Raw genomic sequence first — 24,758 nt, 5'->3', positions numbered from 1 at the left:
GCCTTCTTGTCATGCTTCAAATATCAAAAAATGCGAAATGGAGCAGCTCGGAAAGAGATTGCGAATGACAGAACGAAACTCCTTATTTTCTGGAACTGGAAGCATCAAATGGTAGGAAGGAGAAGCAGCGTGATTGGAGACGGAGCTTTCCATTAGATAACCAGCCTTTTGTAATGTTTCTGGGGAGTTTTACGATTGATGCTGCCAGGCATGCGGAAACCTCTTTTATTGATCGTTTAACCGTATTAAAGGCAATTTAGATAAACAGTCCCGCCATAGTTCTGGTCTGTGCCTTTTGGAAAGTATTAGGGTGCTCTGTAGAAGTCCGTGTGCTGCCTGTTATGTGGTTTGTTTTCATTTTTATTTGTGCTGCAGCAGCGCTTTAGTCACGGTCTCGTTGCCGAAGGGCCCTGGGGAAGCTCCGAGCAAAAATAATTGTGTCTGACAGTGTTTTTGTCATCAGCTTATAATGTAAATTGGACCGAGTCATATCCTGCGTGGAATCCCTGAATTGAGTCCGTGCAGAACGGCGTTCGTTCTTATTAAATCGTTAAAGGTTTTATTGAATCTAGCTCTAGTAAATAAAATACCACTTTAAATAATGGCTGTGAACGCTTAATAACTATCTGGGAATTTAATATTGAGACTAAATTGTTCTTCTGTATTCTCCGTGTTCCTCCTCACCACGCAGACTGCATTGCGTTTTCCGTTCCCACACCTTCCCTTCTCCCTGTCCAAATGTTTTGAAGAGATTGGCGACAGCGTTAAATATGTTTCAAGTTACTCCTCAAGCTTGTGAAAAAAAAAAACCCAGCTGTATGATTGATAAAGCTGTCTACTAAATTTTTGGCACTAAGTACCTCGCTGTTTCGGTGAGTCAGACTCATTGAGCTAAAGACATGTAAAATCGCAGTGATTTAAGGAAATAATCAGGGATCGGGGAAGCACGAGCATCTGAAATGTCTTTTTTGGGATGCATCTTCTTTTTTTTCATTTTGGTAGTAGAAGCATTCTTCAAAATGCAGAAATTTGTCGTAGCTCAGCTGTGTGGGTTTTTTTTTTTTCCTTCTCTTTTTGGAGGATTCTCTGTGTATGGCGGTTTCTCTTCATTCCCAGCCAGTCTTAACTCTCTGACAACTGAAAATGGGATTTTAGAACTGTCTGATCTCAGTCAAACTGCTGTTTTTACAATGACAAGGAAGTCTTAGTGTAAGTCTCCATCCTATTTTTGAAGAACCAGCAGTACTGAATTAAAATAGAATTTTCCATCTTACACGCAAGTCAATAATAATAATGGTCCAACATTGCTGAACTCTTTTGTTTTTTTCATTTAAAAATAAAACAAAACACAGCCCTCTCGCGCATGAGCAATGGATGGGCCTGATAATAAGAATTTATCCATAATAAAACTATTACTTTTCCTTGGTGCTATGGGAGAGCCTGAAGTTGCCGGTGTTGGACTTCTGAAGTTGGGAATAACCTCGCTCCTCCCCGAGAAGTCGAGTAAAGAGAGAGATGCTCGAAACCTCTCCCTCCTGGAGGGTTTGCCTGCCAGAAGAGCGCTCAGCGAACAAAATAATGCCACTTAGCGAACAAAATAATGCCACTTAGCGAACAAAATGATGTCAGAAAGCTGCTGCGGCAGCACGTAACACATAGGAGTGATCTCAAGGGTCGGTCAAGCAAATTGCCGTGCCCGCATCCATGGCAGGGGGGTGGGGGGGAAGCGTTATTTTTTGTTACCCGTCAGTGATCAGCGCTTGGAAAAGTTACACTTCAAACTAGAAAAATGGTGTATTAACATCATGTAGTAGCTAATGGATATTAAACATACAGGACATCATCTTCCCATCTCGGACTTGGTTTCGGGTAGGAACTCTCCCCATTTCTCCTGCTTTAATTCTCCTTTCCATCTTCTCCCTCGCTGGCTGTTTCAGGGTCCCGACTCCGCTGGGAATGGCCTGGTCGGAGAAGGCTTTGCCATCGGAGACTTGTCGGAGCAGCCGCTCTCACTGTGCCCTCCTTGTCCACCAGCCTGAGGTCTTACCTCCTGGCCGGGCTTCTCCTCCCACCCATTGCCTTTTTTCCCCTCTTGCAGGGATTATTTGGGCCGTTTGCTTAGAGCCTGTGCTGGAGCTCCTCGGATTGCTGAATATTAGGGATTACTCAGAAGGCAATATTTCTGTCATTCTTGTCAATTCATGGTTCCTCTTTTTCTGAGACAATAATAGCAGAGCGTAGATTTATTTGTAGAAATGAAAGCTATAAAGGGTTGGTTGATGGATTTTGGTCTGATAAAGAGAAGTGATCAAAATGATGCAAGATACTGAAACCACCTAAATGAAGAGCAGCACTAAATTTGTCCTGTTGATAGATATTTTCCAAAGCTTGGTGTTACACCAGCTGGCGTCTACCATGCTTTCTGCAATCAATAATAGATTTTAGGGGACCTGGCTGTCATCAGCACCTCTCAAGGATTGCAGATAAAGATCTTAGGACTGCTTTGAAAAGCATCATTAATGTGTCTTTTTAAAAGCCGCATACTTTTCTATCAATGATCTTTTAATTCGGAACATCTTTCTCCTTCCTTTTCTGTTGGTAATTACTTACTTTCCGTTATAGCAATTTGTTATTATTTTTTTCTTCCCCCAACATCTGTGTCAACCGGCCTTATCAGAAAACACCAGCAATAAACTTGAGGTAAGGTCGGGCGATCAACTCAAATAGGAGCCATAGCGCTGGGAAACACGAATTTGAGCATACGTGAAACTCTGCTGCTTTTTTTGATGCTCTTCCCCTTCAGCAGAATTTCATTTCTAGGTGTTGATTCCTTGGATGATCGATTGACACAATTTTATGTCCCATCCATCCATCTGCTGGGCAGATTTGCAACCAGTTGAGGTTCCTATGAATGTGTAATATTAATGTGTGCGTAGCATAGCGATACAACGTGCGTTTTGATGGGGAGGAGGAAGGGAAAACCAAGACATGGAGGAAGGATATATGTCTTTTTCAAATGAGTTAAAATTGGTTTTATGTGACAGCCAGTCTGTTTATACTATTTTATATGTGTCCTGTTAATAACACACACAAGCAGAATTGCCCAAGTGCGTTTGTTTCGGCAAAGGGTGAGCGGAGGTTGCACAGTGCTTGCAGGGCATTTCAGACATTTTTTGACCTTTCGTGTCAATAATTATAGATTAAAAATAGCGTACTTTGAAATAAATCGATTGTAATTACCATTCAAAAATAATTAACTGAACTTTGTTTTCAAATTCAGTGATACACACCTTGGAATGAAGTGGAAAAATGAAATCAAAAAACCTTCTTGTTTCGCAGCCATCGGAGAGACTATTACTGTTGTTTTGGTGAACTACGGCTTTACGTATTTATGCTAAAAATTGTTTTAGTGTTTCTTCAGACACAAAGGTTTGGAAGGAAGCCCCCTGCCTGTGGGACACAGAGCAGACGAGCCACACGGTGCCTGGGGATGCAGATGCACCCACCTCGCAATATCACTTCCCCAGAATGGGATTTTTAAGTCATAGACTCACAGAATGGTTTGGGTTGGAAGGGACCTTAAAGATCTGCCAGTTCCAACCCCCTGCCCTGGGCAGGGACACCTCCCACCAGACCAGGTTGCTCCAAGCCCCGTCCAACCTGGCCTTGAACCCCTCCAGGGATGGGGCAGCCACAGCTTCTCTGGGCAACCTGGGCCAGGGGCTCACCACCCTCACAGCCAAGAATTTCTGCCTGAGATCTCAGCTCAATCTCCCCTCTTGCAGTGGAAAACCCTTCCCCCTCGTCCCATGGCTCCCCTCCCTCATCCAGAGTCCCTCCCCAGCTTTCCTGGAGCCCCTTGAGGGACTGGAAGGGGCTCCAAGGTCTCCCCAAAGCCTTCTCTTCTCCAGGCCGAACCCCCCCAACTCTCTCAGCCCGTCCTCCCAGCAGAGGGGCTCCAGCCCTTGGATCATCTCCGGGGCCTCCTCTGGCCCCGCTCCAACAGCTCCGTGTCTCTCCTGTGCTGAGGCCCCAGAGCTGGAGGCAGCACTGCAGGGGGGTCTCCCCCAAGCAGAGCAGAGGGGCAGAATCCCCCCCCTCGCCCTGCTGCCCACGCTGCTGGGGATGCAGCCCAGGCTGTGGGGGGGTTTCTGGGCTGCCAGCGCACATTGACGGCTCATGTTGAGCTGCTCAAGTCATGATACTCCGACTATCTGTAGTCCAGTGAAACTGAGAGGGAGGAGAACTTTTATGGATTTCACTCAACCTTGGATGGGGATTTACGTCGTGATTTTTGATAGCACCTTTACTCAGTGAAGCTCTATCCCATTCTTTAAAGTTAATGTTTAAAGAAACATTAAGGAAATGTGTCCTTACACAATACTGAAATCAGGAGCGCACTCTGCGCGGTCTTCCTTTCCTGCCTCTCTACAAATTTATTCTTGCATTGAAATATCTTTCTCTCAAGCCGGTTAAACGTGATCGATGTGCACCTTCAAGGAAGAAAGAAGCATGTTCCTGGGCTGCGGGCGATGCCAAAGGTTAAACAACCAGTTGATTTCTCCGCTTGATCCCAACAGTGGTTGTCTTTGTTTCCGTCCAGCGAAACAAGAAGCGTTATTGAGACCAGAACAAGGAAGTTCTCATACAAAAAGGTTACGTTCAGCATAAAGTTTAAGAAAGCAAACCTACTGTACTGGTCTAATTAAAACCCGCGGGTTTGCCTATGGCAGTTTTGTATGAAAAGCCAAGGTGTGGTTTATCGGTTTTCATGAACAAACACTAAATAATCAGACACCTTCACTCTGCAGCTGGAGCCCTTTCCAGCCTTTCATTGATTTTGGTGGCGAGCTTGGTCGCTTTGGAAATAAACGGTTACTCACCAGTTGTAGAGTTGATTTGCTGACATCAGCAATAGGGTTTCTGTGTGCAAAATGGCTTTATTTATCCCTCTTGTGAGTTTTTTGCGTCTTTAATTTTGGCATAGCTTGTCCTCAGCTGTCAGTGGGCTTTTTTTTTTTGGTGGTTAGTTTTGTGTTTGTGAACGTTTGTTGCGTCTTGGGGCAGATCTCGTAGGTGGGGTCTGATGCGGAAGGGGTGGAAACCTGAAAATAACACCAGGTGGGGGGTACCTAATAAAGCTCCGTATCTCATCACAAATTGCTCTGCCAGAGTTAGAGGAGATGTTATTTTTCCTTTTATCTGGATTTTTTAACAGCTACCTAATACAATTTGTGCATTTTTTTTTTTTAATGGAAGAAATTGCGATGGAAATTCACGAATTTATAGTTAAAGGCATAACTTTACCTGCGGGAAGTATTGCTGACTGTACACATGAGCGTGTCAGAATGAAATATTGATGTGGCATTTGAAAATGATCCTTAACTGAGCAAAAAGAGCACTAGAAATCAGGGAAGGTAACCGGGGAAGATGTGGAAGCTCAGAATGGGAAATAGCAGCACAGTGGGATGCGTGTTCATGAGTTACGCGTTAAGAAATTGGCTTCACGAGGACTACTAGTGTAAACCTGTCTGTAAGCATCGTTCACACCGAAAACTGGTACCCACCTCAGCAGAGGGGCTTGGGAGTTGGACTCTTAAGGTGAAATAGATAGATTTAATATGAGGGAGCGTAAGTTTTCCGCTAATGATATATTAGGAACAATTAATATTTTTCGATGTGAAAGTGTCAGTCGGATTGTGAGCTCGGTAGTAAATTTGAGCATCGAATGGGCTGGTAAGACAAGAACGGAACCCGGGTCTGCTTTTTGAGGTTCTTCTGATATTTTTCTCTAAGAGCACTCAAAGGCTGTCCCAGCAGGCGACAGCATCTGGAATATAGTCTGGAAAATGTAAATAAATGGTACTGTGCCATGTTTCTCGTTTGGTGGGTTGTATGCGAAGGTGTCTCACTCCAGGCTTTTCACCGGGATCCGCTCTTCTGGAAAGCAACTGTGGCGTTGATTTTTCTTAACTCGAAAGGAAATTTCAACCCAGGTCTCCCACTTGTTTGCTAGACTTTTATACAAAAAGAGAGTGCTCCTCCGGTGATGGCTCTCTTGAAGAAGCAGGAACGCTGCTCGGTGTTCATAAACCCGTTATCCGACTCCGCGAGCTGGATAATATCCATCCTCTTTTCCATTTGCTGGTACTCAGTTTGTAAGCGATACATGAAATGAGATTAGGAGCCGAAGGAGGGAGCGCTGCGGCGGCGACTCCCCTCCCTCCCGTTGTTTACGAATTCCACATTGCTGCTCTCTGAGCCTGAGTATGAAAATGCTGTTATTGATTTTTCTCAGACCGCGCAAAGTGAAATGCAGAGACTAAAGAGGGTCATTAACGTTAATAATTAAAAATGAACTGCATTTTTCAACCTCCAGTGTATCGTAATCCTCTGAGGAAGGGCTTGATCCTGGGATCGGGCTTCTCCAGTTGACTGATAACGGTGCGGACATGACTGATCAGAGTTGAGCACGTCAGTTTGGGCACGTAAATGACCGGATATTTTGTCGCTTCTCAGAACCCCATGGCCTCATTGGGTTAAATCAAGATCTTCATTCTCCGAACTGTGACAAATTGAGGCATTTTGCAACATTCCTTCCTCTGATTCTGCCACACGCTGCCCAGACGTCTTCTGTGTTACTGGTTTTACTGGCCGTAGTCACATGCAGAAGGATTTTTCGGTGTAAATCTCAGTAGATTCAGAGTCCCTCTGAATTAAAACGTTAAGATGAAACTCATTGATTTTTCTCAAGAGAAACTAAAGTCAAAAGTACAAAAAAGGGTAAAAATAAGTCTTGCACTGTAGTATGCTAATACTGTACATTGATTACTTCTTTATATGTCAGCTTATCATTTGTCTGATATAGCAGCAAAAATGTTATTTTAGATACCTCTTATTTTTAACTTTTTTGGTTTTATTCCTTGTTTTAACAGAGCATTCAGAAGCTGGCTAGCCAATACTTGAAGAAGGACTGGCTTGGAATGAAAGCTGATGAACGAAGTGATTATAGGTAATTTAACAGTTGGATATCTCGAAATGGCTGTGTTTATTTTCAATTGGTGTAATTATTTTACTCAACAACGAAACGCTGCTCTTCTGTAGTTAAAGTTGTTTTTTTTTTCTTTGTGGTAGAGCATTGCCAGTTAAAAACGAAGCTTTGTTTTCCCCTGAAATTCCGAGATTGGTCTTAAGTAGACGTTTATTACTTGAATAATTTAGGAAGACGGGAAAAACAAAATGGCAAGACCGGACAACAACTGTAATTGCGCACTTTGTTTGGGTATTAATGCTTGTATCTGAATATATATTTTAGTAAATAGCTTTACGGTTAGAGTAATAAGCGTGTGGATTTCTTCGTAGGAAAAGACAGCAACACATTTCTTTTTAGGAGGCCGCCCCTCAGGAAGATCCCATCTGACAGCAAGGAGGAGGCAAAGCAAGACACAGTTGTTTACAAAACTTAATGTCATTAACATGAAAGGTGGATCATAACATCAAAACAGGAACGAGTTAGTTGCTGAAAGCCTCCCGCCTATGAGTAATACCTCCTAAATATTTTGAAAAAGTTTGAAGATACTTTATTTTGATGCGTTCTTTGTATTCTGACAAACGTTATTTCAAACAGGAAGAAGCTGCTGATAGGTTTGTGTTTTGGACTTTCAATAACTTCACACCACTTGTGTCTCTAAGAAGAATAAACTGGATTATTAGTCATAAGAGTATCTAAAATGCTCCCATACCACACAGACAGACCCCTCCTACCTGCAGTTTGCTCCCCACTCAGCAAGTCTTTCTTCTGCCTTCGGTGCCATCAGATACACCCACAGTGCCCAGAGGTCTTCTCCAAACACCTGCCACCCCCTCCCTCCCTATCACCGACTCCTTGGGCTCCAGCAGTTTTCCTTTCTGCCAGCTGCAGGGCACATATTCTCGCCTTCTTCCCCCGCTCTCCTGCTCCACCTTCTCCTTCTGATGCAGGCACTTCTAAGCTTTTCTGGTGAATTACTGGGACCCTGAAAAGCTCATTACACAGCTGTGGTTGTTGCTTTTAGCCTCTTACAGGTGATGTCTTTGGCCCCTCACTCAAGGAAAGACACTGAGATTCTGGAGCGAGTCCAGAGAAGGTCAATGAAGCTGGTGAGGGGTCTAGAGAAGGCCAACAGCATCCTGGCCTGTATCAGCAGTAGCATGGCCAGCAGGACTGGGGCAGTGATGGTCCCCCTGTACTGGGCACTGGTGAGGCCCCACCTCGAGGGCTGTGTCCAGTTTTGGGCCCCTCACCACACAAAAAGCCATTGAGGTGCTGGAGCGTGTCCAGAGAAGGGCACCGGAGCTGGTGAGGGGTCTGGAGCACAAGTCTTGTGAGGAGCGGCTGAGGGAGCTGGGGGTGTTCAGCCTGGAGAAAAGGAGGCTGAGGGGAGACCTTCTCGCTCTCTGCAACTCCCTGAAAGGAGGGGGTAGCCAGGGGGGGTCGGTCTCTTCTCCCAAGGAACAGGCCATGGGACAAGAGGAAAAGGCCTCAAGTTGCCCCAGGGGAGGTTTAGGATGGATATTAGGAAAAATTTCTTCCCCGAAAGAGTTGTCAAGCATTGGAAGAGGCTGCCCAGGGCAGTGGTGGAGTCGCCATCCCTGGAGGGATTTAAAAGCCGGGCAGACGCGGTGCTGAGGGACATGGGGTAGTGGTGGCTTTGTCAGCGTTAGGCTGATGGTTGGTCTCGATGATCTGAAAGGTCCCTTCCAACCTGGACAATTCTAAGATTCTCTGAAGGAATGACAGGTAGCTGAGGCAACATTGATGAGCCATCTGTAACTATTTGCTTGATTGCAAAACGCCCAAAATCACAAAATCCATGATCTTATAAAAAATTTGTCAGCATCTGCTCTGGCTTTGGCTGCTGGGTTCTGTAGGGTCTGTTCCATTGGAGCAACCATTTCAGCCGGAAATGTTTGCCAAAAAATTGAATCCCAAAACAGGGACAGGAGGGAAAAATTTTACTTTTGGTAGAACTGCGGTTAAATTTTTTCTTAGAAGTGCAGGTATTTGCTAGATCAGCATGAAGTATAGTGCTTTATCGTTATTTTTTAAAGCAATCCTTTGAAGAATTATGCAACTGTTATTTAAAACAACCCATATTTTCAGTATAATGCCTTGTCTCCCTTCCTTCCTATGCTCAGACTTTCTGTGTTTCACTGTTTTAGGAGCATGTACTCAGTTTGGAAATCGCTTTTGGAAGGCACGATGCAAGTGGCCCAATCCCGACTCAATATCTGCGAGAACTATAAAAACTTAATTTCTGAACCAGCCAGGACTGTACGGTGCTTTAAGGAACAGCAGCTGAAGAAGGTATTTGTGCTTTTATAAGTTCTTGAAGCTTTTGTTGGGTTTATTTAGAAACAAAAGTTGTTGTTAGAAATCTTTTAGTATAGTATTTCTAAAATATGTATGTGCTTTTCAGTCTCCCTAAGCGTGTTGTTACAGAAGTGAAGAGCCAGCTTGTTGAAGATCCGAGCTGTGTTATCTGACATTAAAATTGCTTGGGAATGAGCCTTTCAAAATGTGATACCTGCTTGGTCAAAACTATCGCTGCAAATCTCCCGTCACGCTGTGGCAATTGCGTAATTGAATTGGTTTTGCCGTGACAGTTGCAAGTGGGTTTTGGTAGAAATAGGTTCTGATTTTAGAGAAAAGGCCTATCTTAAACACGAAAGAACGACTTGTGCCATCTTCAAGATGTGGAATGCAGGTTTTTCAGCCACCTCCTCTAAAGGTATCACATGTAAGTATTCCAAAAGTTGCTACAATTGATCGGTTAATCCTTGCGAAGAAAATAGCTTAGTTCAAGGAAAAAAAGTAAGCTTGACTTAGTTAATTGGTTATTACATTTTAAAGCCGTTTATGTCTTGAGAGCTCTCTACCGTACCTCTTAATACACGGTGTGTTTCAAATAAACTATTTTCATAAGGCGGTAAGGAATATTTTAAAAATAGTCACGTGTATTTGCGTAAAGCTAGGTGCTCTTCATTTTTAATTATTTTCTGTTTGTGTTCGGCGGATTTTGCTGCAGTGAGGAGAAAGCCTCCCGTTTTTATTAAACAATGAGCATAGTTTATAAGAGGTTTACAAAAAGCATACATTTTTGGAAGTTTTTGAGAATGATTTTTTGGAAATGCTCGCTGTGTGGCTTAGACAAAGCTTAACATAAGGAGGGAAGTAGAAATATTGGTGGAACGGACTTTGCAAGTGTCTCGGCTATTAGTTGGCGCTTGTAAATATTCCCTCCCTACGTTATCACTGAGCATTTACTAGTGTCGCCGCTGGCTTTAATTTGAGGTAGGCTGAACCATCCACTCAAGGTAAAAGACAAAAAAACCCAATGCAGAAATTTCGGGTTCATTTGCTGAAAGGTGACAACAGCTAGTTGTAACTTCCCTAGTTAAATACTCTAACGCAGTATTTTGTAAAACGCGTGGCTACAAACTTTTAAACAGATGTTAGCGTAACATGAGCTCTCCCTTTCTGAACAAACTGTTATACAGCTCTCAGAAGCACGTGGAGTATCTGTTTTTTCTGGAGGAAAAATTAACTTTATTAACGTTGTTTTATTGTCCTGGGGAATTTTATTTTTCTGTGAAGCTTTCCAAACAATGCCGTAGCAATTTTATAGTATCTTTACTGGGTAAATAACCTCCAGTTTTGTTCTTCTGCAAATGCTGATAGTTCGGTGTTTATGAGTCAGCTGTAGAAGCGAGGACCACTTCTTTAAATTTATATAAATGATAGAAGTTCCATTTTTCCAGCACTTTTGAGTTAGCAGAACAAGTTATTGCAATTATCAGGGCAGTACTGCGGGTTCCAAGTAGTCTAACAGCGATACGCTTTTTCCACAACGTGGAATAACCATCCACTTGGTATTAATTTCTCTCCACAACGAATCTCGTGGTTCGTGCAGTGCAGTCTCTCACCCTTGCCCTTGGATTTCCAAACCGATAAATGATAAATTACACTGACCTCCATTCAGGCAAAAGCTTATCGAAATTGAAATTCAGAGTCAGTAAAATACTGGTAACGTTCCACTTGGAATGCCCATCTAACATCGAGTTTCTATCAGAAGCAGCGTCTCCTACCAAGACTGCAGTAGGTATTGAGTTGCTCCTGATGAGATGTCATCTTTATTTTCCAGATGTTTCTGTAAACCTTTACTTCCTCGGCTGGGTAGCATATAGAAACTCCTTTTTTTATGAGCTGTTTTAATACTAAACTTGAACAATTTCGGAAAACCTCACCATAATTTGCTGAAAAATATTGTTAAGTTGCACAGTGACTCTGGAGGAGGGGTAATAAATGTGTCTCCTGTAGACCACACCTGACCTATTAAGAAAACTGATCCCCTGCCCTCCCTCGGCGGCTCTTGGCCACAGACGAGGAGGTTTGGGGGCAGCAGCCCACCCCCTGCCGTTATCTTTCCCTGGAGACCTTGGAAGCTTATCCCAGAAATGATGTGTGGTTTCATATGTTGGCCTTGAAGGAGAAGGCAGGGACCTGCCGTGGACGTTCATGAGGGATCTGCAGGAAAGACGATGTGGCCACCACTGCAGATGTTTGCGCGGATCCGTATGGGAAGACTGAAAGGCAAATAGAATAAAGTCATAGAATCGTAGAATGGTTTGGGTTGGAAGGGAACTTAAATCACTCTGCTCGGAGCCAACGCAACAAGAAACCGTCTCCCTCAGCTCTCTCAAACAGCTTTTTACATACAACCAGTGTCTACCCAACCCAAAACCCCTAAAAGGCATCCAATCCCCTGATAATTCCGTGTTCTTCAGAGGTGCAAAAGCAGGATTATTTTACGCTTTTAAAATGATCACGTTAACAACTGGGGTTATTTGATATTTTAATTTTTTGATGCCGGCAGGAGACTTCAGGGATCAAAATACCGATTGATGTAGCAAAATCCCAGTCCTTTTGAAACGATTTTAGGCCTCTGTCAGCTGTCCAATATATACAGATTTTTCTACCTTTCATTTTTCTCTCATACACGGAGAAGTCTTCAAAAAACTCAATCCTGCCCTTCACCGCTCCCCAAACCACCTACCACGAAGCTTACCTTATGGAGCCCATTGCTTTATTGGTCTGCCCACATCAAATACTGGGCTTGGTGTGAACTTATATGGATTTTTAGGTACTTTATAGCCAGAAAGAAATTTGACATTTTTAGCGAGAGCAATTGTGTGGTGAGAAGATGAGCAATTTCTATTGACTGAAAGCTGGGGAGGGACTCTGGATCAGGGAGGGGAGCCATAGGATGAGGTTTTAAACTGAAAGAGGAGAGATTTAGATAAGATATTAGGCAGAAATTATTGGCTGTGAGGGCGGTGAGCCCCTGGCCCAGGTTGCCCAGAGAAGCTGTGGCTGCCCCATCCCTGGAGGGGTTCAAGGCCAGGTTGGACGGGGCTTGGAGCAACCTGGTCTGGTGGGAGGTGCCCCTGCCCAGGGCAAGGGAGTGGCACTGGGTGATCTTTAAGGTCCCTTCCAACCTGAACCATTCTATGATTCTATGAAGCACAAGTTTCTTTTTTCTACAGGTGACTGAATATTATTTTTAATGATTGTCAAATACTGTGAAATTAATGTTAGGTTGTTGGATTACATCGCCTTGTTAGTCTTGCAGTTCTTTTAAAGGAGGTTGCACGCATTAATTGTTAGTGTAATGAAAAAGCTTAGGTGTTTAGGAAGGGTGTTCAGTATGAGGACAACATGTGGCACCTTGAATGGGAGAAGTCGGGTGTGTGACAACGATGTGACAAGAGCTGGGACCTTGGGTCTGGTCTTTGAAGGACAGAAAGGCAAATTGATTTCTTTAAGCTCGAGTTTCCTTAAGTTTCCTCAGCTTCCTCTGCCTTTAAGTATTGCCTGGAGCCTTCATTGACATCTAGTCCGTAATATCCGTAATTAAATATAAATGCTTTGAACTGTAGCTCTTACATGTGCTAGTTCAGGTAAAAGAAAACCTTTACAAATCTCTTTTAAAGATAGTATAATTCTAGACATTGATAACTCACATTTGTTTTGTTAAGTAGATCTTTCCGCTTAATATAGATCCTTTCCCAGAATTTTTTTTTTTTTTTTTTGAAGCCGATAGGATGTTTGGAGAATTGCTGAACATTTTAGTCGCTGCTGGGGGTTAACCATGGTCACAGCTCAGCCCCACGCAGCCGCTTGCACCCCCACCCCCCCACAGCCCCGGCGGGATGGGGGAGAGAATCTGAGGGTAAAAGAGCAAAAATTTGTGGGTTCAGATAAAGACAGTTTATTTTTTGGCATTAAAATATATGTCGTAACACTGATTGGGTCATATTAATGAAAAGGTTATTTTCACTCCTTGTCTAGCTCGCTATGCATTTTAAGCCTCTAAGCTTTCTTTGCGAACGACACCGGTTTCTGAGATAACCCACTTTGTTGGAAAGCTCTTGAAGTTTTAAGAAAAATGAGCTCTTAAAATAACGTTTGTCAAATTGTTCTTGTTGCCGTTGCGCCGTATTTTACGTGGTAGCTTTTGTCTTAACGTTTTCAATTTTAGGGGAGAAGAGATTAGTCATTTTTTCTATCACCTCCAGTAGATTGCCTTTGGATTTTTCCCAATTGTGTTTCAAGTATTTCAACTACGTACCTCATCCAAAGCTTTCAGAAGTTTTATGTTTGATTTGCAAGTGATCATTGAATTTGAGTAGTTGAACAGCAGCGGAAAGAAAGAAAGAAATTCGGGTTTATGTTCTGATCAGCTTTGAAAGAAAGGCATGAATAATTGACCAGGAGTCACTTGGAGACGGCGTCGTTCCATCTAAAATGTGATGAAAAGTAATAAAACAATGATGAGAGTATTATTTGGATGCAAAAAAAAAACCCCCCAACATTAATGCTTTGTTTCCGGAATGCTTTTTTTTTTTTTCAGTGCGTGGACCAGTTGACACGGATCCAAGCTGAATTACAAGAGACAGTAAAAGATTTAGCTAAAGGCAAAAAGAAATATTTTGAGACTGAACAGATGGCTCAAGCGGTGCGGGAGAAAGCTGATATTGAGGCCAAGTATGTTTTCATAATAGCGTATGTATAAATAATTGCGTGTGTATAAAGCAGATTTGAACTTGTATTAGGTTTTACACTTGATATTATTTTAGGAGAAAGATAATTGCTTTCAACGAGCCTGTGCCAGTTGTTTTTCTTTTTGCTTACATACGTTTTTGTAACCATTTCAAGCATGTTTTTACCCTGCTAGTCAAGTATAACTCATTGCGGCGGGTTCCTTTAGGAAGGAAGTTAAACTGACTGCTTTAATTTGACCTTTTCAAAGGACAGCGTGTGAGCTGGCGCTTTTTTTGATATGAAAAGCTGCTTATTTCCTTTTCTCTCCGTGGATCTCAGGTTTGGTATCAGTCCATTTGGAGGAGGGGAGGGGATGGGACGCTCTTTTCCATTTTTAAAGATAAATTTTTGAGGCTTTCAGTTTTTATGCTCCTTGATGTCCTGAAGAGGTTGATTTCCTTCCTTTCAGGAAAGCCAGTAGCTCACATGTTTTCAGTTTGGACTTTGGCCTGTCTTAGGGGAGTTTGCCTTACCCTTTTTTGCAAGTTTCTTTCTTTTTTTTTTATTTATTTATTTTGTGAAATGCCTCGGGGTTATTCTCAGGGAACGAAAAGAAATTACGGTTTCATTACAGAATTTTTCTTTCTTTTACTTTATGGGGGCTGGATGATGAAAGGAAGAACTTTAAAATTACCTATAATACCCACAGAAAGTAAAAAAAACCAAACAAGCAAACAAAAAAAAAACAACCGAAAACTTGAGCTTGGGAATTTTGGGCCAGATTCATACTGCAGTATTGTCCAGATTAAAATAGCTGTTTACTTGATTTTGTTTTCTTATTTACTTTTTAAACCACCGTCTTTCAAATAGCCAATAAAGTACTTCTCTATTTTCTCTTTCATTAACATCGAATGTGAAAATCACACCAATCCTGCTTTTAAAAATACGTGTGCGTACATGAGTACTCTTCCAGCTTGCTGGAACATAATTATTAATCATTTTGCATTAATATTCCTTCAGATGACCGGCTGTTCAAATTTACAGCACTTTGTGTCTGGAGGGCTGACTCAAAATGCATCAAACACCAAAATAACTTGAGTCGCAGCCACCACTCAATTTCCCTTTCATGATCTTTTTAAATTTTGTTCAAAAACCAGGGTAAAAATATACAAAAGATTTCAGAACGCGCAGTGAAGATGTTATTGATGTAACTCATCATACTTTGTAGTATTTTCCTTGATCCTTAAGCTTTATTTCAAACTATACAAATAAAAATTTAGACATAACGAGTTAGTCAGATTGAAATTTTGCAGAAGTGAAGTGCAGGGGCCTGTTCATCCTGTGCTTTTGTAGAAAGGGTGGAAGATGTTAATCTCCTCTTCTACTTTTTGTTTCAGGTCCAAACTTAGTCTTTTTCAGTCAAGAATAAGCTTGCAGAAGGCAAGTGTAAAGGTGAGTATAAAACCCCCTTAATTTATAGTTGTGCTTTGTAGCTGATTTCATGAGGCATACGACCAAAGTTGGCTGGAATCTAAAGATGACTGACATTTTGGAAGATAAATCGTTAGACCAAGTGATAAGAGCAGACTCTTTTCATCAGTCGGAGCACAGAATTATATTTACAAGGAAATTTTTTCTAGTGGGAGTTATAACCATTTTTTGAAGACCACGTGTGAAATTACAACGGCATGAGAAAAAAAGACATTAGAAATGCCCGTACCATTAACAAAACTGTAGTCAAAACTTTGAGGGATTAATAAATTATATTAATACATACTTATGCGTGTTAATTTACTATTAATACATGTTTGGTCATATAACTTCTCATTAATGCCTATCTTTTAACTTCCGTTTCTTGTTGTAGTTAAAAGCACGACGATCCGAGTGTAACTCCAAGGCTATCCATGCACGGAATGATTATCTTCTCACTTTAGCAGCTGCTAACGCGCACCAAGATCGCTATTATCAAACGGACTTAGTAAACATTATGAAGGTAAGGAAGCTGATTTATGTATGGGAGTTGGGAAGTGTGAAAATCTGGAATGCAAAATGGGCAAAGTACAAAATCTCGGGTTTTGCGACGGCAACGTTGACCTTCCCAATATGCTGCAGTAGAGGAGAGTGCAGTTCAGTAGACAGGTCCTGCGGTCGTGCGGAGGATCTGTGGTACCAATTATCAAGCCCCAAAGCGAAGGAATCACTTTTATTTTTAATTCACTTTTTTTTTTGAACTATTGGGATAAAGGAATCAAGTTTGTAAAACTAAAACCTGCATTTTCCTGTTGGAGTTGACCTTAAGTAGCTGGAGATGTTTTAGTTCTTCAGTAGTGTATCTCCTAATCCTTTTTTTTTTTTTTTTTTAATCCAATTAGCTGATCAGAACATTTCTCTTATGGTATGATTAATGAAAATGTTATCGTTAAATATCTTGATTTCAAGCTATGAATTTTGGAGGATGGCAAATCAGCCTCGTTGTACTCGCGCGTGGCAGCTTTCCAAGCCAAGAGGAGGTACTTGAACTCATAGGAAATGACATACTTAAAAAGTTCAAATATGATGGCTCACAGTTGCTTTTTTTTATATCATCCTAGAATTACTTGAACGTACACTATTCCTGTAACTTAGGTAGTTGCAGATAAAATGTAAAATCTGTGAAATCGGCTATTTAAAGCTAATTCATGCTTTATATAGATGCGTTTCATGTATTGACATTTTCAAAGTTTATTTAAGTGTGCTATCTACAAACTATTTCCAGGTGATGCAGTCAGGCTTGGCAACTTCGAAGTTTGCAATTTGCTTCTAAAATTGCTTTGTTGAAGAACTATCCCTGTGTTATAACAAATTGCTGTATGATCATCAGGCTTTTGTGTACTGGGGGGGAAAAAAATATTGATCTGAAAAGCAGGTAACCCAAGTAGAAAATGTGAGCGCCAGACGAGGCCTTCGAGGGAGTCTTATGTGTAATTCCGTTGTATCTTGACTAAGTTAACCACTCCTCCAGCAGTATGTGCATGCGTCTTGGAGTAAATCACAGCATGTGTTATACATTCATTGCTGTGCCTCATACCTGCCTTCCTGGAAGGCTAAATCAGATCTGGGTATCTCGGAGGCGATGAAGAGCTCATAGTCCTTGAAGCAGGAACCCTGGCTTTGCTCTTGGCGTATGTGTGGTAAAACGTGAATATTTGTGCTGACTAAATATTTAGTATGTGGAAATGGTTCTAGAGTAAATATTTCCTTGTAATACTAAAGGTAAAATTATTAGTTGATGCTTACACAAAATAATTCCTTACTTCCATGCATGGTTGGCTGTCAGCAGTTAATGCTCTTACTTGGAAGTAATGCCAGAAGTGAATTTAATATGTTCACAGTAAAACAAACAAAACAGTCGTTTGAAATAATAAAAGAATGAATAGATAGCCCAGGTAAAATTATGACTGGTTCTCGGGAGGGTTATGGCTGCTCATTGTATTGTAACCCCTGCAAAGGACAGGCTGGATGGGTGGGCCGAGGCCAATGGTGTGTGGTTCAACAAGGCCAAGTGCCGGGTCCTGCTCTTGGGTCACACCAACCCCATGAACAGGCTGGGGGCAGAGTGGCTGGAGAGCTGCCCGGCGGCAAAGGACATGGGGGTGTTGGTCGACAGGTGACTGAATATGAGCCAGCAGTGTGCCCAGGTGGCCAAGAAGGCCAACAGCATCCTGGTCTGTGTCAGGAACAGTGTGGCCAGCAGGACTGGGGCAGGGACTGTCCCCCTTGTACTGGGCACTGGTGAGGCCCCACCTCGAGTGCTGTGTCCAGTTTTGGGCCCCTCACCACACAAAAAGCCACTGAGGTGCTGGAGCGTATCCAGAGAAGGGCACCGGAGGTGGTGAGGGGTCTGGAGCACAAGTCTTGTGAGGAGCGGCTGAGGGAGCTGGGGGTGTTCAGCCTGGAGAAAAGGAGGCTGAGGGGAGACCTTCTCGCTCTCTGCAACTCCCTGAAAGGAGGGGGTAGCCAGGGGGGTCGGTCTCTTCTCCCAAGGAACAGGCGATGGGACAAGAGGAAACGGCCTCAAGTTGCCCCAGGGGAGGTTTAGGATGGATATTAGGGAAACTTTTTACACCAAAAGGGTTGTCAAGCATTGGAAGAGGCTGCCCAGGGCAGTGGTGGAGTCGCCATCCCTGGAGGGATTTAAAAGCCGGGCAGACGTGGTGCTGAGGGACATGGGTCGGTGGTGGGTTTGTCAGTGTTGGGTTGATGGTTGGACTCGATGATCTGAAAGGTCCCTTCCAACCTAGACGATTCTATGATTCTATTCTCTGATTCTATGTAAAACTGTAAACAACAGTGTGTAACCTGGTGCTAAACCCAGCCTTGGTGCCAAAAGAAGGCACCAACTGTGTCCCAGCGTTTGGAAAGGCCTTCAGGAAGGGGCTCCATGAATTATCGATGAAGAAAATCCCACTTCCCTCCCAGGCAGGCCGATAAAATCAGTGCAGTGATGAGTTGAGTCGGTTCACACGCGGATAGATCCGATATGGTGGGAACAATCAACAGGACTTTTTTTGAAGAGAGAACGTGTCCTGCAAAAAGAGATCTTGAAGGAGTCCGTCAGGCTGGGGATAAGAGTGATTCATCTGATTTAATGTCTTGGATTTGCCAGGAGCTCTCAACAAACTTCCCACTCAGTCTCTGCTTACGTAAACGAACAACACTAGTACAGGTGGGGCGGTGAGGGTTTTCGCATAGATTAATAACTGATGAAGAGATAGAGGAGATGTGGGAATGAAGTAGATACTTGGGGTTTCTAAGGGAAGGAGATTTGCTGGCAGGGTCCTGGTTTCTCCCTTACCTGACTCCTTCTGGAATGCGTGTGGGAACTGTGCTGTTTAACCTACTGAGAAAACCATGCTTTTATTTAACATAAACAATATGGAGAAGGAACTGAAGAGAGAGGGGATGATTTGAAGGTGAAGAATCATTCAGTATAAACAAATGTAAAGCTTGTGACCAAGAGGTGTGGTGGGATCTCAACCATTTTGGTTGACCAGGCAAGAAAATAGCACATGAAATTCATGTTAAAAAGAGACAAGCAGTCAGCTGAGGAGAAAATTGCTGCCTAGAGAGTGAAGAATAGCCATTATGATTTATGAAAGAGGTACTAGAACTGGAAAATGGAGTGAAGGATAAAGAAATGGAGACTTTGCCTATTAAATGTTTGTAATCCTTCCTCTAGGTAACGTCAGTAGGGAAGGAGGTGTTAAAACCCTTCCTTGGTAGCACAGGTCCTGTTTTCATAGGCTGGGTGGCTGTGTCACCCGATACATGTTACATGCTACAGTTGTAGTGTCTAAACTAAACATCTTCATTCGTCTGTTGAGATTAACATTCTAAAATTGCATCTTTTATCTCAATATTAGTAAATCCTTAGGTATTCCTGTAGCGATGGGCACCTTGCTATCTCTATTTCTTCATTTAGCTGCGATTGAGCTGATAGACCTTCTTCTGTGTGAGCTCTGCAGGGCTGTCCACGTTTCTAAATCATAGAATCACAGAATGGTTTGGGTTGGAAGGGACCTTAAAGATCATCTAGTTCCAACCCCCTGCCCTGGGCAGGGACACTTCCCACTAGACCAGGCTGCTCCAAGCCCCGTCCAACCTGGCCTTGAACCCCTCCAGGGATGGGGCAGCCACAGCTTCTCTGGGCAACCTGGGCCAGGGGCTCACCGCCCTCACAGTAAAGAATTTCTTCCTAATATCCAATCTAAATCTCCCCTCCTTCAGTTTGAAACCGTTACCCTGTGTCCTATCATAGCACTCCCTGATCCAGAGTCCCTCCCCATCCTTCCTGTAGGCCCCCTTTAGGGACTGGAAGGGGCTCGAAGGTCTCCACGGAGTCTTCTCTTCTCCAGGCTGAACACTCCCAACTCTCTCAGCCTCAAATCACATCAAGTTTCTCCTTAAACTGTTGAGATTTTATCTGTCTTGCAGCACCTTTGGAGTTACTGCCTTCTTGCAGGTAGTCGGCTTCTTTTCTAGGTTTTGATTTTAATTGGGTTATTGTATCCAGAGTGAGGATCGTAGTGGGTGGCGAGAGAGGAGTTGGCCTCTGGCTCATTGGAAGCTGGGTTTGGCTTGGGTGGACCCAGCCAGTCTCTGGCCATGAAATGCCAAATGCTGCTGGCTTTGGGTTTGGGTCGTAGTGTAGCACTCTCTGAACCCATCCCTTTGGACCATCTGCGTGGGCAGACAGCGCCCGCTTTCCTAGAAAACTTGAAATTTAATTCTTAACTTTGATGTTAACTTGTATACATTGATAAATAGTGGATTAAAATAAATAAGCTGATTTGGCTGGCTGTCGCTATCAGTTTTCTTCTCTTACTAAGTTACCTTTGATTTTAATTTGCCAAAACCTTGGTCTCATTTAGCGACATTTGATCCAAAGTTGGCAATTTGTGCGATTTTTCTTAAGGGCTTCCACACATGTTGAACCAAATGCAATTTTATAATTATGCCTTCAATTTTATACTACCCTGCTCTCAAGAACTCTTGTTATCCGCATCCCTTGGCTCCTACTTAGTGAAGAGGGCAAAACGCTGAAGTTTATTGTAGGATGTGTACATCAAAGGTTGGGCCTTGCATCCTGTGCAAGAGGAACCAAACGCAGACGGGTAACGTTAATTCATACCTTGGCTTGCTGACAGCCTAGACAACAGCGTCTTCATCAGTGCTTTATAAGCAATAAAATCCAATAAAAGTTCATGGTATTGTTAAGAGAAAGGAGGGGTGGCGATCCTTTTGCAGTAAAAACAGGGTTGGTTTATGCTGGCACAAGGTATTTGCGAAACTGTTGTCGGGAAAGCGTAACGTGTGTTGGGCTGGAGACGCTTTGGGTTACTCTGTGATCAAAAGAAGCCAGCTTTGGTTTTGTTCATTGTTCATTTTCTTCACTCATAAATACGTGTCGTGGCCTTATTCAGTTTTCTGCAACAGGCGTCGAGATGACATTGTCAGTGGCAGGATGCCTGGTGATATACAACTTCTGATTTCAGTATCATACTTTATTTTGCAGTATTTTTATGCAAGGAATGAAAAATAGCATCATAGAATGGTTTGGGTTGGAAGGGACCTTAAAGATCATCCAGTTCCAATCCCCTGCCCTGGGCAGGGACACCTCCCACCAGCCCAGGTTGCTCCAAGCCCCGTCCAACCTGGCCTTGAACCCCTCCAGGGATGGGGCAGCCACAGCTTCTCTAGGCAACCTGGGCCAGGGGCTCACCACCCTCACAGCCAAGAATTTCTGCCTCAGATCTCATCTAAATCTCCCCTCTTGCAGTGGAAAACCCTTCCCCCTTGTCCCGTGGCTCCCCTCCCTGATCCAGAGTCCCTCCCCAGCTTTCCTGGAGCCCCTTGAGGGACTGGAAGGGGCTCCAAGGTCTCCCCTTTTACACCTGGATATAACAAAGTTATGCCGCAGACCTGAGCTCTGCATTTCAATCTCCGTAATGAAATTTTAAAAAAAACCAACCAAACAAAAAAGCGTAGACTAAAGCATGGTAAGACTAAAGCATTTTATTCTTTGCCAGTTTCCTGACGAGCTGCTTAGGAGGAGTTGCCATCACCCGATTGCTGAGGTTCAATCTGCAAACCCTTTTAAGCGTGAGTTGTCTGCCTGGTGCTTGGGCTTCTGCGGAGGTTTAAACTGAGGTCAAAAGGAAGTAAATTCAGGGCTGTTTTGATACCTGTCTTTTTTGAAACTTTATTGTTAGTGCATTCCTTTTTTTACTGTAAGTTCCTTTTCGTGAACCACCTCAGAATATCACTTTATAAAGCGACTTACAATGAGGAAATGTTGATCTGTAAAAAGGAAGGGAGGCATCATGCACATTTTAAATAATTCTTGGGTTATTTTTAGTAGAAAGAGAGAACTAAAACTTGAATTGATTTCAAAGTGTTCACTTTTAGAGATGACAGGAGCTCAGCAGTTTATTCCATTACAGCCCGTGGCAGGTGGGTGCCCGTCTGGGGACGCGAGTTGTGGAGCTCAGGACTCTCATTCCAGCTTCACACAGAGCAAGTTCTTGGACACAATGTAAAATACTTTAATAACGTATTTTATTTTGTTTCTCTGGTACATTTTTAAAAGCTGTTGCTCTCGAGTGTTTCGCTTTTAATGCTTGTATTTCAAAGTCCAAATCTTTAAAGAAAATCTGCCTTAAGATATCAAAATTATTTTGTAGAGCTTGGTCGTCGGTGGAGCTTCATGGTCGATGCCAAATATACAGCCACCTTTGTAGCTAAACGCTCTTTAACGATCCTGAATGATATTGTTGGGTATAATAAAAAATAATAAAAAACCCAAAAAACAAACAAAAAGGAACGCCAGTAAACAATTGGCAGTCGAGCGTGATCTTCGTGTTGGGGAACTGTTTACAGAGAGTGACGCATTTTTTATGAGCAATGACAAATTCTCCATAGGGTCGCAAACAGAACAGCAGCAGCAAGTATTTCTAAGTAAAGCTCTCTGATTTTTTTTTTTTTTTTAATAATTTATTTCATATCGTACCTAGTGCTGTCTTTGGTGTTTGCGGACAGCGTTGGAGGAGTATTGTCGAAAGCTAGTGTGCTTCGCTCGTTTTTTGTCTTTGTGGTTTCAGTACGGGTTTTTTATATCGTTGTCAGTATCAGTCATCTTTTCTGTGTCTTCTGTACTTTCCAGTTTGTTTGACATGAGGAAGTGCCGTTGTATAACTGCGCTCTTGTTCTTGATCACAGTTCGTGTGGCGATACAGCAGGTTTAAATAGAATTTCACGTTAGGCAATTTCCCTGGAACAGATCTTTCTTTATGCGTGGGGGATGATACCGAGACATATTGCAGCTTTGGTTTTTTGTTAATTTGAGAGCTCAGTTTTTCAAATGACATTGCAAGGGAGCACCAAGAGTGAGTATCCTGGAGCACACCGTGAAGGACCCACTGAGAAAACTGAGTTTGCTCAGCCTAAGAAAAGGGAGACATTAACAGTCGTAATGATCAAGTACCTAGCAGGGAGCGTATGGAGAAGAGTGAGTCAGGCTTGCTTTTTTGAAGGTGTTGATGGAGAAGAGTGAGCCAGGCTTGCTTTTTTTGAAGGTGTTGACACGGTGAGAGGAGGACAAATTGAAACCCAGGAAATTCTGATTTAAATACAGGGAAAAAGGTCTGCCATGAAGGTGGTCAAACAGCAACAGGGGCTCAGGGAGCAATGCCATACCTTGGAGACTTTTGAAGCTTGACCGGACACGGCCTTGAGCAACCTGATCTGTCTGGCCCTGCTTTGAGCAGAGGTTGGACCGATATCTCCCTTTCAACACAAATTGTTCTCTCATTTTGTGAAATAACATTTTCTGTTAAAAAGATGGTGCTTGGGAACCCGTAACTGCCAGTTTCTAAGTTTTTTTTCTGCCATTAACTGGAATAACTCCAGGAGCCATCAGTGCTAGAATATTCATGTTTTGATGAACGCTGTTTTTTCTTTATTAACATTGTCGGGAGGTTTTGTGAAGCTGAGTTGACATCTGTGTTTTCAGCATCGTCACCCACCACTTCTACTCAGCACTTTTTTACGATCACAGAATCACAGAATCTTCAGAGTTGGAAGGGACCTCTAGAGGTCATCTATCCAACTCCCCTGCTAAAGCAGCATTGCCCAGAGCACATTACTCACGACTGCATCCAGGCGGGTCTTGAAAGTCTCCAGAGAAGGAGACTCCACAACCTCCCGGGGCAGCCTGTTCCAGTGCTCTCTCACCCTCACCGTAAAGAAGTTTTTCCGTGTATTTGAACGGAACTTCCTATGTTCCAGCTTGTGCCCATTACCCCTCATCCTGTTACTGGGAACCACTGAAAAGAGTCTGGCTCCATCCTCCTTCAACCCACCCTTTAGATACTTATATACCATAATAAGGTCTCCCCTCAGCCTTCTCTTCTCCAGGCTAAAGAGTCCCAGCTCTCTCAGCCTTTCCTCATAAGGGAGATGCTCCAGTCCCTCAATCATCTTTGTTGCCCTTTGCTGGACTCGCTCCAGCAGTTCCCTGTCCCTCTTGAACTGGGGAGCCCAAAACTGGACACAGTATTCCAGTTGTGGCTTCACCAGTGCAGAGTAGAGGGGGAGAATGACCTCCTTCAACCTACTGGCCACACTCTTCCCTATGCAGCCCAGGATTCCATTGGCCTTTTTGGCTATAAGGGCACATTGTTGGCTCATGGATAATTTACTGTCTACCAGGACCCCCAGATCTTTCTCCTCAGAACTACTTCCCAGCAGGTCCACCCCTAACCTATACTGGTGCTTAGCATTCCTCCTCCCCAAAAACCATTTAAAAATCATTTAAACCAAATGTAAATACCGACTCCAGACATTACTTGCACAAATGAGATTCAGCTGAAGCTCGCGATGTTTATAAAAATGACCCAAGATTGAAGACTTCAGGGTTTTTTTTCAGTTAATAATTTGATTTATGCCCAGAAATTACTAGGATGAGTACGGCAAACGGTTCTTTCATCTGGTGACTCTATTTGACTTGAAAAGTAACTTGACACATTAGCTGAAGGTCTTAAATTGTCTCAGGAATGTTATCCCAGCAGAGGCTGGCCAGTGTGTGTCCTGTATAAATAAAAGGTTAACATTTGCATGAGTGCATATTTCTGTAGAC

General features: G+C 43.0%; 1 protein-coding gene across 2 annotated transcripts in view; it reads left to right on the top strand.

Annotated features, from left to right (window-relative positions):
• FCHSD2 (FCH and double SH3 domains 2) overlaps window positions 1-24,758 on the top strand; it is a 178,984-nt gene that overhangs the window by 85,123 nt on the left and 69,103 nt on the right. For both annotated transcript variants that reach the window (XM_063327340.1, XM_063327329.1), the window contains exons 4-8: window positions 6,936-7,012; window positions 9,202-9,346; window positions 13,953-14,086; window positions 15,481-15,535; window positions 15,948-16,076. In XM_063327340.1, the coding sequence (XP_063183410.1) occupies window positions 6,936-7,012; window positions 9,202-9,346; window positions 13,953-14,086; window positions 15,481-15,535; window positions 15,948-16,076 (540 nt within the window). The remainder of the gene's footprint in view (window positions 1-6,935; window positions 7,013-9,201; window positions 9,347-13,952; window positions 14,087-15,480; window positions 15,536-15,947; window positions 16,077-24,758) is intronic.

Source organism: Chroicocephalus ridibundus, chromosome 1 (genome assembly GCF_963924245.1).
Source record: "Chroicocephalus ridibundus chromosome 1, bChrRid1.1, whole genome shotgun sequence".
Classification (NCBI taxonomy): Eukaryota; Metazoa; Chordata; class Aves; order Charadriiformes; family Laridae; genus Chroicocephalus; species Chroicocephalus ridibundus.
The sequence above is the reverse complement of the archived record's forward strand: the minus strand, read 5'-3'. Positions and strand labels throughout refer to the sequence as shown.